General features: G+C 30.3%; 1 protein-coding gene across 3 annotated transcripts; it reads left to right on the top strand.

Moving 5' to 3' along the window:
* Positions 1–1,399: 1,399 nt before the first annotated feature.
* LOC103572917 (uncharacterized) lies at positions 1,400–18,037 on the top strand. Of its 3 annotated transcripts, none has more exons than XM_008551727.3 (8): positions 1,400–2,189; positions 12,792–12,923; positions 12,987–13,197; positions 14,383–14,861; positions 16,130–16,307; positions 17,001–17,222; positions 17,426–17,655; positions 17,730–18,037. In XM_008551727.3, exons 2-8 carry the CDS (start codon positions 12,894–12,896, stop codon positions 17,889–17,891), a joined length of 1,512 nt encoding a protein of 503 aa, XP_008549949.1. In that variant the 5' UTR covers positions 1,400–2,189; positions 12,792–12,893; the 3' UTR covers positions 17,892–18,037. The 3 variants fall into 3 exon arrangements, with proteins under 3 accessions (XP_008549949.1, XP_053594474.1, XP_053594475.1); XM_053738499.1 differs by lacking the exon at positions 1,400–2,189 and adding an exon at positions 5,077–6,248; XM_053738500.1 differs by lacking the exon at positions 1,400–2,189 and having other exon boundaries at positions 12,881–12,923; positions 12,976–13,197.
* The last annotated feature ends 363 nt before the right edge of the window (positions 18,038–18,400 follow it).

Below are 18,400 nucleotides of genomic sequence, written 5' to 3'. Positions count from 1 at the left end.
TAAATAAGAAAAAAAAATTATATAGTAAAACTTGATATTGAAACAAATACGGATATAAATGAAAACAAAACTATTTGTATTCAGCACATTGGAGAAGTGTCATTTTTAACAAATAAAAAATGTCTACTGACTTTCACATCAGGATTCTGAAAAAATAGTGTAAATAAAGTAGGGTATGCACAGTGCAAAGTGACAGTCATGGTCCAAAATATAAATTTGAGGTCATTGAAAAGGACGGTCACTATGTTCAGCTTGATGTATCAAGCAATATGAGCATTGAGTTTTTGCATGAACCCCGTGATAATCCATTTACTCAAATCAGAGGTCAAAAACGAAAACAATTTTTTAAACTTTCTAAGTATCGTACGAGTAGAAAATTGTATTGAGATGATTGTCGTGAAAATTATGAAGAGTATTACGAAAAAAATTACACTGATAAAAAAATAAAAATGTCAACTGTTGAAAACATAGTTTCTGAAGGAAAGGTAGCTAATCGGAAAAAATTAAAATTATTAGATCTTTGAAATGTTATGCAGCAATGGCTTGATGATGATATTTTTCAGGTTAAATTTGTTCGAGAATTTAAACTATTACTATCAATAATATTATTTACAGAAAAATAATTAGAAGTAATAAACTAACAAAGTAATAAAATAATTAGAAGTATCTGCTGTAGTTCATATAGATTCGACTGGTGCTCATGTGAAAATTCCTAGTGATTTAAATTGTAAGAGAGTGTATTATTATGCATTAGTGTACAGAGCAGAAAAATCTGCAATACCATTGTGTCAAATGATAATTAGTGAACACGACCGATAATCTTTCTAACTTTTTCAGACTTCACACTCTAGTGATAAAAGACTTCTTTGCTACATGACCTATGCACAGTATTTTAGATATTTATAATAATGTGGACATCAATAAATATTTAGAAATTACGTATGATTATTATATGGACAAAACAAAGAGTTAAAGAATATTATTTTTATGTTAAGTTGCTGCGTGCATATTATGCGTAGAGTGGTGAAAGAAATAAAAGATATGGGCTTAGATGAAAACATAGTATATTACACATCTAGGGAAGTAAAGTAAGAAATCTCTAAGGCTTTCTTATTTACTCCCCGAGGTGTATATACTGTTTTTCTCCTCGACGGAAGCGGAACGCGACAACTTTGTTTTACTCAGCGGGACGAAATATTTTTTCTCACCTCCGAGCGGAAAGTGTCAACTTTTGTCCCACTGTGCAAAACGAAGTTGCCGCTTTCCGTCTCTGCATGAAAAAAACTAGTAAACACACCTCGGGAAGTAAATAAGAAAGTCTCAGATCATGTGTTTGTTGTAACAACAATTACATGTGATCTGAGACATTTTTTATTTTACTTTCTTAGATGTGTAATATACTATTATTAGAATGTATGAGTAAGATAATACTATGTCGAAGTAGAGATGAAATGGACAATAAATTTAAAATAATTGTCAGTATAATCTTAACGAAAGATAAAGAAATGGCAGATAAATTATAGTTGAACTGGAGAATATATCGAGTGATATAAGTAGTGATTTTACTGGTTTAGTAAAAGAGACTGATTTAAAACCAAAAGCAAGTGTAATAACAGAGAGGTATAATTTAAAAGAGAGGAGATAATTCGAGGAAGAAAGTACCAAGGCGTATATTGCGTCTCTGAAGAGGTTAGTGGTAAATTGTCACTTTGGTAGTAATTTGAATAGTACGTTAAGATATCTGTTTGTGTGGGGTTAAGGAGTGATGCAATTAGAAAAAAGTTATGGAATGAAGCAGATTTAACATTTAAGAAAGAGGTTGATATAGCAACAGCAGTGAAAACGATGGCGAAGGACGTTATAAAGACGAATAGAATTAAAGAAAATGTGACCAGTGTAAATTACATACAAGAGCGTAGAACTAAAACAATAAAAGATAATATATAGCGTTATTGTTGTGGAAAGAATTATCATATTAAGAGTCAATGCAGATTTAAGAATTATAAGTGTAATGTATATAAAACAGTGAGACATTTTGTATGCCGTAAGAAGAATTGGGAAAATTATCATAAGAAGGTTATGACAAGTATGAGAAAGAATAGAAAGATTGTAAAGGATCAAAGGGATCATAATAATCATGTGAATAATGTTGAAGAAAGAAGTGTCCAGTAGGAGTAATTAAAGTGAACGTGAGTAAGGGAACCACCATACGCGAATTAGAGCTTTTTGTTTTTCTAGGTATCAGCAATCCAATAGTAGGTAGAGATTAGATTGACGCTTTATCACTGATCGAAGGAAATGCAAAGAGTCTTAATTTTAATTATATGAATTAGGAGTATCCGTCAGTCACCAATTTAAAATGGCGCTGTAATCTGGTGTCGTTTAATTACAATTAATGCAAAATATTGTAAAATACTGGCCAATATAGGTATATTTCGATAGTTATACGATGTTCAGCATTTGGCCGCGTTGGAACGCTGTTAGCCAGGCTGGATAAATATGTACACGCTTGCACCGTATGTTTCTCATTGAACGCAAATACCGCGAAAGATTAAACCCTAAAATTCAAATAACTGAAAGTAATAATAAAAAAAAAAAATAAATAAATACAAAACCATTAGTATTCATTATTTTTGTTTATATATTTAATTCTAATTCCTTCGAAAGAATATTTAAATAATAAATTATTTTGTATATTTAAATAAGCATTATGAGACAGGCACTTTTGAATTTTCCAAACTTTTTTTCGATGATGGTTAAACCTTTGTATGAATTGCTTAAGAATAATAGAAAATGGGTATGGTGTAAAGAAGCTGAGAGCATTTACACTCGTAAAACAAAAATTAGGGGCCAATGATATTTTAGCATATTATGATCCAAATCTGCAAGCCTAAATAATGTGTGATGTGTCACCGGTAGCAATTGGGGCTGTATAATTGCAAGTATATGATAATAAAAAAAGCAGGCCGATTGCATTTGCGTCTCGCTCGTTATTTAAAGTAGAAAATAATTACTCTCAGTTAAATAAAGAAGTGTTAGCCTTAGTTTTCGGGGTAATAGCATTTCACCAGTATATATTTGGTAGAAAATTCATTTTTGAAATGGACCATAAACCGTTAATTTTTATTTTTGGAGAAAAAAATGGATTACCTATTATGTCACGAAGTAGAGTCTACAGGTAGACAGTATTTTTATTAAATTACCATTTTAAAATTAAGTTTGTAAGTGAAAAAGATAATCGTGTAGCAGATTGTTTATCTCGGTTACCGTTAAAAGCTAATGAGGGAAGGAAGTTAGTGAATGAGACTGCTTTGAATGATTGCGAATACTCGTATTTAAATTTTGTTATCTATGGTATAAGTGCACGGATAGATTATAAGGAAGTATTAGGTAATGAGACAGAAGAATCCAATATTAAATTAGTTTATACGTATGTTTTGTATAGAAGGCCTGAAAAAGTTATAGAATCATGTAAGGAATTTCAGCATAGATAGAGGGAATAATGTACGCTTGACATAAAATCTACATCATATTGTTACGTAGTAATAAAGTCATTATCGTATATCATAATGACGTGATTTAAAAATAATACGCTTATGTCAGTAGCAAAGTCACGGTTGTACGTAATATGGATGTCATTCTTAGATCATATCTTTACATCCGTGACAAGTCAATATTTTACGCAATGCTGATGGAATTTTTGAGTCATAGTGTTTTATCATCTATTTATTAAAATAAATCAATCATAGAATGAATTTTCAAAAATGTGTAAATGTGTAAAAATAACAAATAAATGTCGAACATTTTTGGGGCCAAAGTAATCGATCAACTCGATAATAGATTTCAGGCGTTTTAGATTAAAACATTAACGTGAGCAAAAAGCTATTAACTTGATTTTTTTAGATGTGTAATGGATTTTTCACCACGGGGGATCTACCGGAGTAAAGTCCGAGTACACTTACTATTTGGCAACCTTGTTCAAAATTTAAATGTTGGGCGCCAGGTGATTTTAGTCTCACCAATAAACAATTGTCGAAATGTCGGCTCAGGGTGGCGGATCGGGGAAAGGTCAGGCACTTAAGATTACGATTAATGATTGATCAGAATTAAACAAATTAGTCGTATATTAAATACACAAAATAATTGATTGGTTTCACAAAAATGATCGGTTACAGAAAAAAATAATAAATGCCGTTGTCGGCTTGACTCGATATAAACACAATTATTAAAAAAATCGTAGTTGATCGAAACCAAAGTCAGTTAGTCGCTCGGAAAAAAAATAACAGTCGTTTTACGAAGTTAAAATACACTTATTTTATTTCACCAACACACATACGACGTAGTTCTTGATGAAATACTTGACCGGTGACGTCAGAGTCTTTTACATATGGCAAGACTCGGCTGCCGCAACGAATGAGAGAGAAATAGTCCGTAATTCTCAGAATTGCTCGATTGAAATAAAATAAAATATAAAATAATATTTTATTTCGGTAACGCGTAATTTCCACTATCACATAATTATTGCGCGTAATTAATCATTAAATTAATTATCATTTAGATAAAACGCGTTTCACTTGTTCATTAAACAAAATCAGTCGGTCGTACATTTGCTTAGTTCTCGGGCTGAGGCTTCGGCTTGTTCACTTGGTCACGAGAGGCGATTTTCGTCGGTTTCAAACTATTTCTGACGTATAATTTTTAGTTGATAAAATTCGGATTGTTTTTAAATTCGAAATCGTATTGTTCAACTTGGACGGAATTGTTCTTTGGTCGGATTCGAATTGTTCAAATACAAAAAAAGCTACCGTTCAGTACGGCTTGTATCCCGGATCTCTCCTCACAATCCATGAATCCATGCGGTGGATCGTTTGCTCGGTCGAAGTCGAAATTGTTGATTCTAGATGTCACTAGAATTTGCTCATCCGGTAACGATTGATGATTTCAAATAAATTCAAACCACAAGTCGATGTCAAATTTTTCATCATGCTACAGATGATATACCGAAAATATCATTGAGGATGACAAAAAAAAATATAACGACAGTTTGAACTCATTTGATATTAAGATTGTAAAGTTTCGTTTTGCAATTTTTCAATCGAATGATTTCATACAACTTTGTGGAATTATTTAAAATTGCGCAAAATTTGATATTAGATTTTTTTTAATTTCACATCACAACAGAATATTAAAAAATTTGATGAAACTTAATAAAATTTTTTATAAATATCATCGGGGTCGACAAATATTTCTTTTATAAACTTTTATATAAGTTCATGGAATTATTTTAAATTTAGTAAAAATCCATCACGAAAACTTATGAACTCTGTCTTTACCGGCATTTCACCTTAAACACTTCAATTAAGCATAAGACTTGAACTCTCGGGATGTGAACAATGAGCAACATTCAGGACTACCAGCCAGGATGATGACGTTGACATCAGCCATATGTCATTCTTAAACATGGAATATTATACAAACATCACATTTACGTTATGTTTACGTCATTGGTTTTACATCATAATCTTACCTAATAAAGTGTGAAATGATGAGTTAAACCTGACTCATTCATGACTTATATCTTACGTAAATGATGACATAGCGTAACGTCACTCTGACGTCAAATTTACGTCAATGTGTTTACTGGGATAAGTATCATTACTGAATATCACGTATTGTTGGATGGTTATATGAATAACAGAATAATACTCGTAAGTTAGAAAGTACGGGCAACAGAAGGGAAAGGATTATGAAAAAAAATTTTTGTGAGGACAGCTATGCATCATGATCGTTAACAATTGATTTATGACTTAATCACATTTCATTCTTCAATTCATTGTAACTTCAATATCATATAAGACTATATAACACATATTAGATTTTTTATACAAAAAAAAAACTATTAGAACAATGTTAAGACGGAAACTGGTATTAATGAATAATATGGAATTTAGACTTAGTCTATACTCAGGATAACATAATTCTAAATTGTCATCACAGAAAAATAGCTCGCGTGACCAGCAATTGTACAAAATTACTAAGTATTATAAAAGCGGACTCATGATAGTAATTTTAATACAAACTGAATCATTTGAAGGACAACTTGTTATGTATATAAAAGACAGTTAAATTGATAATGTACACAGAACTGAAGAGCTTGTTGAACTATTTAGTGAAGTGAAATACATTGAAAATTAATTTTTATATTGTACAACAATATGGCATCCAATTTTATTTCAGAAAATTTTGATGTTAGTGTAAAAACTTATTATAATCACGTGTGAAGATTTCTGCACCGAAAATTAGACTAATTTTCATTGAATTCAGTGTATGTGCGTGCGCGCATATGTGTGTGTGTCTGTGTGTGTGTGTGTGTGTGTGTGTGTGTGTGTGTGTGTGTGTGTGTGTGTGTGTGTGTGTGTGTGTGTGTGTGTGTGTGTGTGTGTGTGTGTGTGTGTGTGTTTGAAAGCATAATTTTGGTAAATAATATCTTATCTCCAATGTGAGTTAGTTGATTTCTTAGTTTTTTATAGCAATCGAAAAGGTTTGTCAAGAATAACTAATAAGAAACAATTTCTTTTTTACCATTTTGTTCTCCCGCGATTTCTCTCGAACAAAATAACCGATTGAGATGACTGAGATCACGTTCGACGCGGCTTAAAAAGTGCTGGAGCTGATTATATTTTGAAGTCGATCGTTCAACTCGTTTCTAAGAAACCAATTAAAAACTAAAAAAAAAACTTTTTTTTTTCGTAATTCGCAAATATCTTTGAGTTTACTTGATCAAATGATCTGAAGTTTTAAGAAAGTCGACGGCTAATAAACTCTTTCAACTGTCGCAAAAACGATTTAAATCGGCTGATTAGTTTAAAAGTTATAAAAGGTTTACATACACACACATTAGGGTGTGTCATTCCAGAGCAACATTTTTTTTTTAAGTACATGGGAAAAAAAATCATAGTTCAACACAAAAAAAAAATTTTCGCGCGAGAAAAAAAATTCTATGTCGATTACAGACCTAGCTCATAGAAAAAATCGATTTCCCGTTTAAATAACACGGGAAAATTTTATTTTCAACTTTGAGGATTTCTAACTCGCTAACTAACTAGTAGATCGAATAGACTAATACATAATTTCGTAGGAAATTGTACGCACTACAAAAAAGGTCTCTTATCATTTTTTGATAAATTTATCTGTTCAAAAGTTATTGGAGTTCCTAGTTAAGCTCTAGTAAATTTCAAGATCTTTTTACTTTTCCGGTGAAACTATCAGACTTATCATAAAATGTCATAGGATCTTTTTTATTGGAAATTTTATTTTCTATAAATTATAATGAATAAAATTTTTTCAAATTCCGTATTGTTTTTTAGTTATTTTCATTTCAATAATGAGCTCTTTAAATCGATCAGAACACTACTTTTTTAAAAGCTTGAAATTAATATAAAAATAACTACAAAACAATGCGGTATTTGAGAAAATATTAGTGATAATAATTTGTAGGCAATAAAATTTCCAATAAAAAAGATTCTATGACATTTTGTGATAAGTCTGATAGTTTCACCGGAAAAGTAAAAAGATCTCGAAATTTACTAGAGCTTAACTTGGAACTCCAATAACTTCTGAACAGATAGATTTATCAAAAAATGATAAGAGACCTTTTTTGTAGCGCGTACAATTTCCTACAGAGCATATGTTAGTCTATTCGATCTATTGATTAGTTAACGAGTTAAAAATACTCAAAGTTGAAAATAAAATTTCCCCGTGTTATTTAAAGGGGAAATCGATTTTTCTTTATCCCTTAGTCGAAAGTACGCGCTTCCCTCCCCAATTTTAAGGCCTAAAGTCTTATTTTCCTCCTCTGACGGAATTACACGCGCCCCACTTATATCGCCGAGAGCCAAAATTTTTTTCTGGCCTACAGAAACAGCCGACTGCTGCCATCTAGTGATCGTCTACCACTTTATCAATAAAATTTTTCACAATAACCGCGTAGATCGTTGCTTTATACCTATATATGTCAGTATTTTTGTGTCTCGTTATATCTAATATTTTAATAAACATTGTATTTACCATAATAAGATGAATGAAAAAGTTTCATCGGATGAATCTATGGTTGAGTACACGGAGAGAAAAATATGGTAGCTGTTCCTAATACGTTTATGAAATATCATCCTATACCGTTATGGTAATGATTACTTGGGATTATGGGATATAGACCCATACTTTCTGGGAAAAGTTTCCATAAGTATGGGAAAAATTCCTATCATTATGGTAACAGTTTCCATATCGCATGTGAAAGAATCATGGTAATGATTACCATACTCATAGGAATAGTTCCCACAAGCAAATAGTAACCGATCCTATAACCACATTGTAATGGTTCCTAAGTGTATATGGGAATAAGCCCGATATATTATGGTAACTATTCCTATAATATTATTGTAAACATAACCATTATATTATGGGAATGGTTACCATAATATTATAGTAATCATTCCCATAATGTATGGAAATTATTACCATGATATTATGGTAATTGTTACCATAATATTTAGAAATTATAATAAATTTTTTTTTGTAACAAGCGTTTTTTTTGTATACTTAAAGTTTTGTAATATACAAAAAAAAACGCTTCTTACAAAAAAAAAAATTATTATAATTTCTAAATATTATGGGAATTATTACTATGATATTATGGTAACCATTCCCATACTATTATGGTAACTATTCCCATAATATTATGGTAATGGTTACTATAATATCATGGTAACCATTATCATAGTTACATGGTAACGATTACCATGATTCCATAGGAACTATTCCGATACCATATGGGAATTATACCTATAATTATAGGAATGATTACCATAATATATATGGGTGCCGTTCCTATAATTAACATTTCAAAAAAACCGGTTACCATGCATTATGGGAACCGTTCCCATAATATATTGTAACTGTTACCATAATTTTCTCTGCGTGTATGAGGTGATAAAAGATTTTGATGCAGAGGCGAAGTTACTTATTAAAACAGCAATTTTGCCAAAAAAATCAGCTAATAGATACCAAATGGTCTACGAAGGATTTATGCCATATATACCGTTGGACCTCGTTATAAGACTATTAGATTCTCTTTCAAACTATCGCAACACTTGATTTATTTAAAAAAGACAGCACTATAGTCTTATAACGAGGTCCGACTGTACAAAAAAATGTTTTATGCAAATAATTTATTTGTTTATGTATTGATTAATATATTTTTTATTGGCAAGAAAAAAAAATCTAGTTCATAGGTGTAAATTTATTTATTTCGAAAAAAAGTAACTATTAATTATTTTTTGTAAGTATAATTATGTCTTTTTTTTGTTTTGTTTTTGATGCCTGTCTCTGCCGACCGGACGCACTCGCTTCGCTCGTGCTTTCAAATGTCGCGGGGCAGGCTTCAAAAACGCAACAAAAAAAAAAAAGAGAGACAGAAAAAAATTAAAGTTTTATGTATGTCCGAAAGAGGCGCGTCAATAGGGAGCAAATAAAAAAAACATGGCTAACCTGTCAGTTGAAGGCAGGACGTGTTTGTGTTGTCTATAGTATTCAAAAATGTAAATGATAAACGAACTTTCGACTAGGTATAAAGAAAAATCGTATATACCACACGGGAATATGGTTGAAAGCCCTTCGCGATGTGATGAGATGCCCTCGGCTTCGCCTCGGGTATCTTATCACACAGGGCAGGAATTTCAACTTTCTTTCCTTGTAGTGTAATGTACTATGTTCTATGAGCTAGGTCTGTAATCGACATAGAATTTTTTTTCTTGCGCGAAAATTTTTTTTTTGTGTTGAACTATGATTTTTTTCCCATGTACTTAAAAAAAAAAATGTTGCTCTGAAATGACACACCCTAACACACATACACATGCATACAAATACTCGGACATCATTCAAGCTATAATATGCTTTTTTTAAAATCTTGAAACAATCCTTCTCACGAAGTTTCAGCCTTGCAAAAATTACTACAAATTTCTAAAATTTTTCTATTCCATTTTTTTATAAATATTGACATACTTTAAACATATTCCCGTTTGGAAATATTTGTAAAATATTTAAAAACTAATAAGATGTACAAATTCAATTTGGGAATGAAGCATTATACCCGGGTCGAAAAATTTGATCTGTTTTTAATCAACTAAAAATTTTAAGTTATTTTTATTCAATTTTATTTTTTATTTATATTTAATTAATATGTGAATTTTAATCTAGTTTTGCCCTTACTATTCCTTATTTAGACTATTTTCAGATTTATTTTCAATAATTTTTGGTCTGTTTTTATTCTTATTTAGATCAAAATCAGACTTTTTCTGTCAATTGTTTTTAGTCTGTTTTTGTTTTAATCTAGATCAAAATCAGACTTTTTCTGTCAATTATTTTTAGTCTGATTTTGATCTATATTCGATCAAAAACAGATTAAAATTTTTTTGTTATAATTATAATGATAAATAATATAAAGAAAAAAATTAATGAAAGTTTGATATTTTTTTACACATTGAAATAAAATAATATTTATTTAATAAATAAATTAGCCTCAATTAACATATAGATATTACTTTAAAAAAATTTAACTTTATCCTCCTTCTTTTCTTCTGATAGTGCACCCTAGTAACTGAGACTCTCTTTGAACATACATTCTGAGAATGATCAACTATTTTTCTCTGGCTTCTTCTACCTCCAACTTATTCAATTCCTTATCATCATCTGTTAGATATTTTTATAAATACAGAAATTTATTATTATAAGTTTATATTCAAAATGAAAGAAAATCTTAATTTAAAGAATAATTGGTGAAAAACCTTGCCATTAAAAAATGAATTATTCTAAGGAACTCAAAGATTGTGCGACACTGAGTAATCTTAATTAAAAAAAAAAAATTACGTGACAAAATTTTTTTTCAATTCTTTGCTTCATTAAAAGCGTTATATAAAAGCAATAAATTTGAATTCAACAAATAATTAAGAAAAAAAATTATCATTTCCATTTATGGACAAAATTAATTACTACATGATTTATTAAAAATAACAAGAATGAATAAAGTTCAATTAAACTTACTGCTCATGGAAAGTGATTCGGGATTATCTAGATATAGAGGATTATTTAAATTTTCTTGATATTTGAAACGTGCTGTTGCTATTTCGTATTACAATGTCACAGAGGAATATTTCGATACGGTTTTTAATGTCAGAATATTTTTCGATTTTATTCAGTGAATTAAAGAAATTTTTGTTGAGATTTTAACGCCAATTTTACTACTTTCGGTAAATATTATTAATATTCTATCAAGACAACTAAAAAATATAGCTGTCAGATAATCATTAACTGCCGCCATTTTTAAACAAAAGACACTAAATAAATAGTAAACAAAAAAAAAATCCATTCTAGACCTTAGAATACTTTTTATAAATTTTTTCTAGACATAAATGAAATTATTATAAGTCCACGATTTAATCTAGTTTTGTCCTTGCACAATTTCAGAACAAAAATTTTTCCAAGTTCAAGAATTAATCTAGTTTTGTCTGCCCGTAACGCAATTGTTTTTTTAAAACAGCAGATCAATACAGCTTAAAATTTTTATAAAAGACCAAAAACAGATCAACTAGTTTAAATACAGACCAATTAGTCCAAATGCAGTGCACTTAGACTAAAATCAGTCCAAATATTTCGACCCGGGTAAGCACAGTCAAACTGAAATTTTTCAATTGGTTCCATAGGGTATAGTAGTATTATCGTCGGTCTCTCACGCGTTTAGTGAGTTAGGAGTTAGGTTCAAATCCTCCGTAGGATAGTTGCAAAAATCCGATTCCCAGAGAAAAGAGCGAGCATGTAGGTATGATATTAATATGTTAATACAGCATATATGTAATCACCCTCGTACTTCACTTGAATTGAGAATTTAACAAAAAAAAATTTGTTTTTGGAATTAATTATTGTTAAAATAGTTGAAGGCTCTAAACTAATGTAGTGGCTAAAACCTTAAATTCTTAATTGTGGCTACTATATTTATATTGTGATAATAATTATATCGAATTAGGGTTGCTAAGAGAAGTATGATTGTCATATTAATTTTCTTCTAAACATGCTGAATAGGAAGCTGTTAAATTTACTACTTAATAGTCTTCTTAATTATATTTTTCTAATAACTTAAATCATATCAGCTAACGAAACTGCAGTTAATAGTGGATGTCTCATTGAACTATGTTTTTTATAGTTCAAAAAACCATTTTTTTCTCTCAATGTTTACATCAATAAAAGCCTATTAATTTTATTTGATTTAATTAGAATTTTCGTTCGAAGTAGTTTTTTTTTACTCAGGTCAAAAAAATAACTTGATTTTGACTTTTCTAACTTATTTGACTTGCTTTTGACTTAATTATTTTTATTTTGACTATTATAATTCTTTTGACTTGAATATGATTTTTTTAACTTTAGAAAGAAATTTAAGTCAATTAAGTCAAATTTAAGACAACGAGACTTTAATTTGACCTGGATGGCGTAAATGGGTACTAAGTAAGGCAACTTAGTCGAAAAGAACTCAAATAAGTCAGAAAAGTCGAAATCAAGTTATTTTTTTTACTCAGGTGTTTCAATTATAAATCCACCATGTTTGTAGGCGTTGTCTGTCACGTAGTACACTATATGTACTTAGCTCCTTCCTATTAACCGCACTGATAGAATAACTTTTTTGATTCAAGAAAAATTTTTCAATTTGTAATTTATTCAAGTTTTTAACTTTTAAATTTTTGCAGCATGAAATACATTTTACTATCGAAAATAGAATTTTAAAAGGTAAAGAGTTTACATACTTAGTCGAAGGAAAAAATAATTTTGGCGAAAACTTATTAGAAAAAATGAAAAAAAATCACAAGTCTGTTGGTCAGGTATGAGATAATGAACTATTTTAAGAAAATAAATGTAAGAAGTCAAAGTTAGATTTTATCTAGGTTGATGCAATCACTGGAAAGATAGATACATTTGGAGAGATGGTAGACAAAAGTATTAAGTGTGCACTTTGGCTTCAGAGTCAAAACGTTCAACAAGGCGATGTTATTGCCATTTGTACACACAATCATTTGAATCAAGTAGTTCCAGCACTTGCTGCGATGTACATTGGTGCTGTCTTCAATCCATGGTGGGATTATGGATTAACTCGAGGTATTTATAGATATTTCTTTTATAGAATTCATAAAGTTAATTACAAAAATCTGGAAACCGGTTGACCCTACATTGTGAAAATTTTCCATTAAAAAAGACTATGGGTGCATATTATAGGTGAACTATAACGAACTTGTCCACAATTGTAAAATGCAACTAATAAAAAATCATATTTCACTCATAAATTTTTACCAGGGTATAATGTGTTAAATTAACACAAAAAATTGAGTGGACCGTTTGGGATATGTGATTTGTGTTAAATTTAACACAAATTTTTCAACTATGTGTGTAGCACTTAAGCTGCTTCTGACATTTCATGCTTTATTTTCTATAATAACTTAAATTATCTGTAACATAACGTAAAAAATCAGTAATAAAATAAATAAAATCAATTAAGAGGTAAAAAGTCTCGCTGTAAAAAAATATTTACAGCTAAGGTAAGAGACCTAGTATTTGATCAGAGAACTAGTACCTGATCACTCATGTATTTGTACATCTATATTTACTAAATTTTACCAAATTAATAAATAAATAGATAAATAAATATAGATATACAAAGACATGAGTGATTGAGTATTAGTTCCTTGATAGGATACTGAGTCTTTTATCTTAGCTGTAAATCTTTTTTCACAGCGAGACTTTATTTTTTAAATCGTCGCCCTAACTTATTTTACTATAGTGCGCATGTTAATTTTAAAATTGGCACTTTTATTCATTTTACTATGCTATCTTCTATTTTTTCCATATACTGTAGCTAACTTTACTTATTATTAAAATTACAATGTGACATTGTAAAATATAGTAGTCAGCAAATAAGGTTCACCAGTAATATGCGCCATAGTAAAAAGTGATGCCAATGAAAAGTAAAAAATAATGAAAAATTTTTACAGTGTACAGGGCAGCCCTGATACCTCTCACTGTTTTCGAGCTGCTTGAGCTCGTAGTAATTTTTTCTCATGTAGGTTCAAAAGTAAAGTTGTTGATTTAAGTTAATGCAAACATAACATTTACATTTTCAACTGTTAAGACGAAATTTCGAAATTTATACATTAAAGTCATTCTCTTAAGTTTATTAACTTAACAAATATTTATATGATTGTTGCTAACATACATACACAAGCTGATATTGAAAATTTTGAAAGTATAAATAAATATTTCTCATTGTAATAAAAAAATTACTTACAGATATTGCAAAACATTTTATTAATCTAACTCAGCCAAAAATACTATTTGTAAATGAAGAATGCTCAAAGATAGCTATCGACGTCATTAAAGAACTCAAATCGAATCTAAAAATCGTCGCTTTCGGAAATTTTGGAGGTTTGGAATCATTTGAAACGATAATTTTGAAGCAAAATCCTGCTCAAGTACAAAATTTTTGCTGTGCCAAATTATCAAGTGTAGACCATCCTGCACTTATTCTTTACACTTCGGGAACCACTGGACTACCTAAGGGTGCTCTTCATTCTCACAAGGCATTATATGGAAATGTCCAATTGACAGAACATATTAATAACAATTGCGATACTGCAATGTGGTACTCAACTCTTTGTTGGGTAACAGGGATACTTTGTTCATTTTCATCAATCTCACGGGGTATGAAACGAGTAATTCCTGGACATTTTGTAGAAGATGACGCATGTAAAGTTATTGAAAAATTCAAGGTAGCTAATCATAGTGTTTTGAAAATTTTTATTCCATTATGAAAATTGAAAGTTCAATTTTCAAGATTTTGCATTACCGTAACTACTCATTGAAAGACAGATAAATTGAATTTTACACTAGCTTATTATTTTTATACATTTGTGGGACATTCATAGACTCTCATTAGCGTACTTTATGGAGCCTCATGTTATGAAAATTAAGCTTCCCTCTGACAAGATATAGCAGTGTCTCATGACAAACACACCATATAAGTGTGGCTGGTCCTTTATAAATCAACGCTTTATTGGTCAATACTTATAGATACATACACTTATATACACGTCCGATTACGCTGTTCCTCTCATTAGCTTCACCTGATCTATGGTAGGTCATGGTAACTTAGGTTCTTCTACAGCTGCGGAGATTAACTGTGTGGCCTTGTGGTGCTCTATGGATATTCCGAACGTTTTGGGCGTAGTCATATCAGCTCGGCGTACGGTTGACTTTGCCACCACACATGGTTGGTCGTCCTGGTAACTCATGTTCACCACCGTTAACACCAAGATCTACATGAGTCGTAGTAGGCACTCCTTTAGTCAAACTAGATACGGTAAGTGAGGTCGTACTGGATTCCTCATCAGGTTGTCCTCACTTGGCAGAATTTCAAAATAAATGTAAAGTACTTGAAATTAAAACCAAGGGCTGAAACTTGCAGAGCATTTTTTTTTCAACGTTTACAACATTTTGAAGTAGAAGTAAAGAAAAACAATAATTTCTGCAAATGAACCACCCTAGGATGTATATACTATTTTTCAGTGGTTTTCACTGTTTCAGATTTTGAGAGCATGAATCTAAAATTCTCCTAAAAAATGTTTCTGAAATAGTGAAATTCAAACAAACGTAATTACAGCGTCTTTTTTCATGTTTGTCTCATAATGTTAATAAAAAATTATTGAAAATAAAATATACTCCAACTGTAGTAGTTCTGATTTTATTAGTTAATATAATAAACATTCTTTTATGAGATTTGATATTTTTTTAGCAACCAATGAGTTGTAGTTTTTTTTTTTTTGCAGAGAAAATCATATTTAGACACGTTCATGCTTATCCTACATATGAACTTAGAGCAACTTTGTTATAGAGAATCTATTGTAATTATGTAATTAATTTTTTTTTCCGTTGTAATTCGGTTATTAAAAAAAAGTAAACTAACCATTTAAACAACAGAAAAAAAATCATTATTTAATTCATAGTCTACCATTAAGTCTGGTTCTTCTCTTAAATCTAGGTAAATTGGTTATTGATGGGAACTAGCATGGCTAATAGACTACTTAAATCTGGATCCATTAGTAAACATAACGTTACTTCTGTTCTATCACTTCTTATTGGTGGAGCACCACTGAAAGAAGAAACACAAGCAGAACTTCGTAAAGCTTTTCCTAATGCCTTGGTATTACAAGCTTATGGTAAATATACTTTTCACATGGGCTGTATTAAAACTGTGATATTCAATGTATGTTTTTTCTGTCGAAACGAACCGATTTCAGACTTCAGACATTCTGTAGGTAGAAACTGATCCGCTTCTTTCTTAAGGGAGACTTATTAGTTTTTGCCCGGTAAATTACTTTCTGATTTCATTTCATCCCGTTTGGAATCCAAATTATGTTTTGTTAACCTCTAAATATATATATATATATATATATATATATATATATATATATATATTATATATATGCCATTTCAGAAACTAACCAAACTAACAGTTTTAGTTTTGGGAAATTATGAACATAATCGTAGTTCCAATGAAATAAATATTAATTTATGAATATTAACGAACCATTGTTTTTCTTATTAAATTACTAAAATTTGCATATTTAAAATACAGCATTAGTTATTTACCTCGCTATCTATTAAAAAAAAATCTGTTTAGACTGGCTTCAGATATTGAAACTCCCAGTATTAAGTCAAATAATATGGAAAATATAGTTCGCAGCACCGGATAAAACGTGATTTCAGACGTCGTATGATATAAGCCCTCACTTTCAGCTTAGTCAGTCAATTTCACTCTCGTCTGAAATCGTCTTGTTTCATCCCTTACCACGCAATAAACTAGTCGTCAAATATTTTTTACTAAAATCATGAAATAAATTTGATTTTAGGTACAACAGAGTTATGTGGAATAGCAGCTAGGCAGGGAAAAAATTACAGAGTAAATTCTGTTGGAAATGTGGTTGGAAATCTACAATTAAAAGTAATAAATCCTGAAACTGGGAAAATTTTAGGCCCAAATGAAAAAGGTGAAGCTTGTATCAAATCACCTATGATGATGACTAAATATTATAATAATCCAGAGGGAACAAAAAAAGCTATTGACGCTGAAGGTGAGTTGTAAGAAATATTTAGATTTGGAGAAAAATGTAGATAAAATCACTACAATATAAATTTAACATTGAATCAATGTTTCTAATCAAATTATTTCTGCATATATACTGGTAAAAATCGCGGCTATAAAAGCCGATTTATCTCAATATATATATATATATATATACATATATATATATATATATACATTGTTCGGTTACAGGATGGCTCCATACAGGTGATCTGGCGTATTACGATGAAGACGGTGCACTCTTTATAATTGAACGATTGAATGAACTTATAAAATGGAGAGGTCATCACGTACCACCTGCAATGATTGAAAAATTAATTCAAACCCTTCCGGGAGTAGCTGAAGTTGCGATTGTGGGGGTACCCAGTTTAGAAGATGACGAGCAGCCTTTTGCTTTTGTTGTGAAAGCACCAGGCTGTCATGTAAGAAGCAAAAAATTAATTTTGGACAAATTAATAACTAAGAAAAAAATAATAACTCATTATAATTATTTTAGATTACTAAAGAAGAAATTCATCAAATAGTTGAAAAAAATTTACCTGATCAAATGAAACTCAGAGCAGGTATCAAGTTTATGGACACAATACCACATACGGCTTCTGGTAAAATCAGTAGAAATGAACTAAAAACTATTGCAAAATCTTTTGCAAAAAAGTAGTTTAAGTTGAAATGAAGGTAGATTTGTGGAAATTAGTGTGTGATTAGTATATTCTACTAAATGTATATTTTAGATACGATATTATTCCATAGCAATAGTGAGTAGTTCCTCTATTGTCGAATAAATAAACTATGTGATATAGTTAAGACTTTTTCTTTATCTATTCGTCGCGTTTACCTATCAACTGTTGTTGAACGTAAAATTCAACTTTTCGAGCAGGACGACGAATCATCGAAAAAAAAAAAAAAAAAAAAAACTGGAAACCGATTGATCCTGCAGGTCAGCCTTGAAATTTTCCACTGTTTTGGAGCTCTTTGAGCTCCAGAACATTATTATAAAGATACGTCAAACTTTTTTCGCTTAACAATACTTTTGAGTACTTTTTGTATTTTTGAGCTCGCTGAGCACGGAAAATGGTAGGTATTGTATTTATCTCCGAGAATTCGAAAAACAAAATAATCAATGAGGATCGTTTTTTAACACTAGGCGGACGATTATGCTTACTAAAA

The sequence above is a fragment of the Microplitis demolitor genome, chromosome 4 (genome assembly GCF_026212275.2).
Source record: "Microplitis demolitor isolate Queensland-Clemson2020A chromosome 4, iyMicDemo2.1a, whole genome shotgun sequence".
In the NCBI taxonomy this organism is placed as follows: Eukaryota; Metazoa; Arthropoda; class Insecta; order Hymenoptera; family Braconidae; genus Microplitis; species Microplitis demolitor.
This window is presented reverse-complemented; position numbering and strand designations above follow the sequence as displayed.

Excerpts from the sequence above, each read along its gene's own strand:
- LOC103572917 (XM_053738499.1), top strand. The coding sequence starts at position 6,216 with ATGGCATCCAATTTTATTTCAGAAAATTTTGAT. Across the intron at positions 6,249-12,791 it reads TTATTTCAGAAAATTTTGAT|CATGAAATACATTTTACTAT; the intron begins GTTAGTGTAAAA and ends AAATTTTTGCAG. Across the intron at positions 13,198-14,382 it reads GGATTATGGATTAACTCGAG|ATATTGCAAAACATTTTATT; the intron begins GTATTTATAGAT and ends AATTACTTACAG.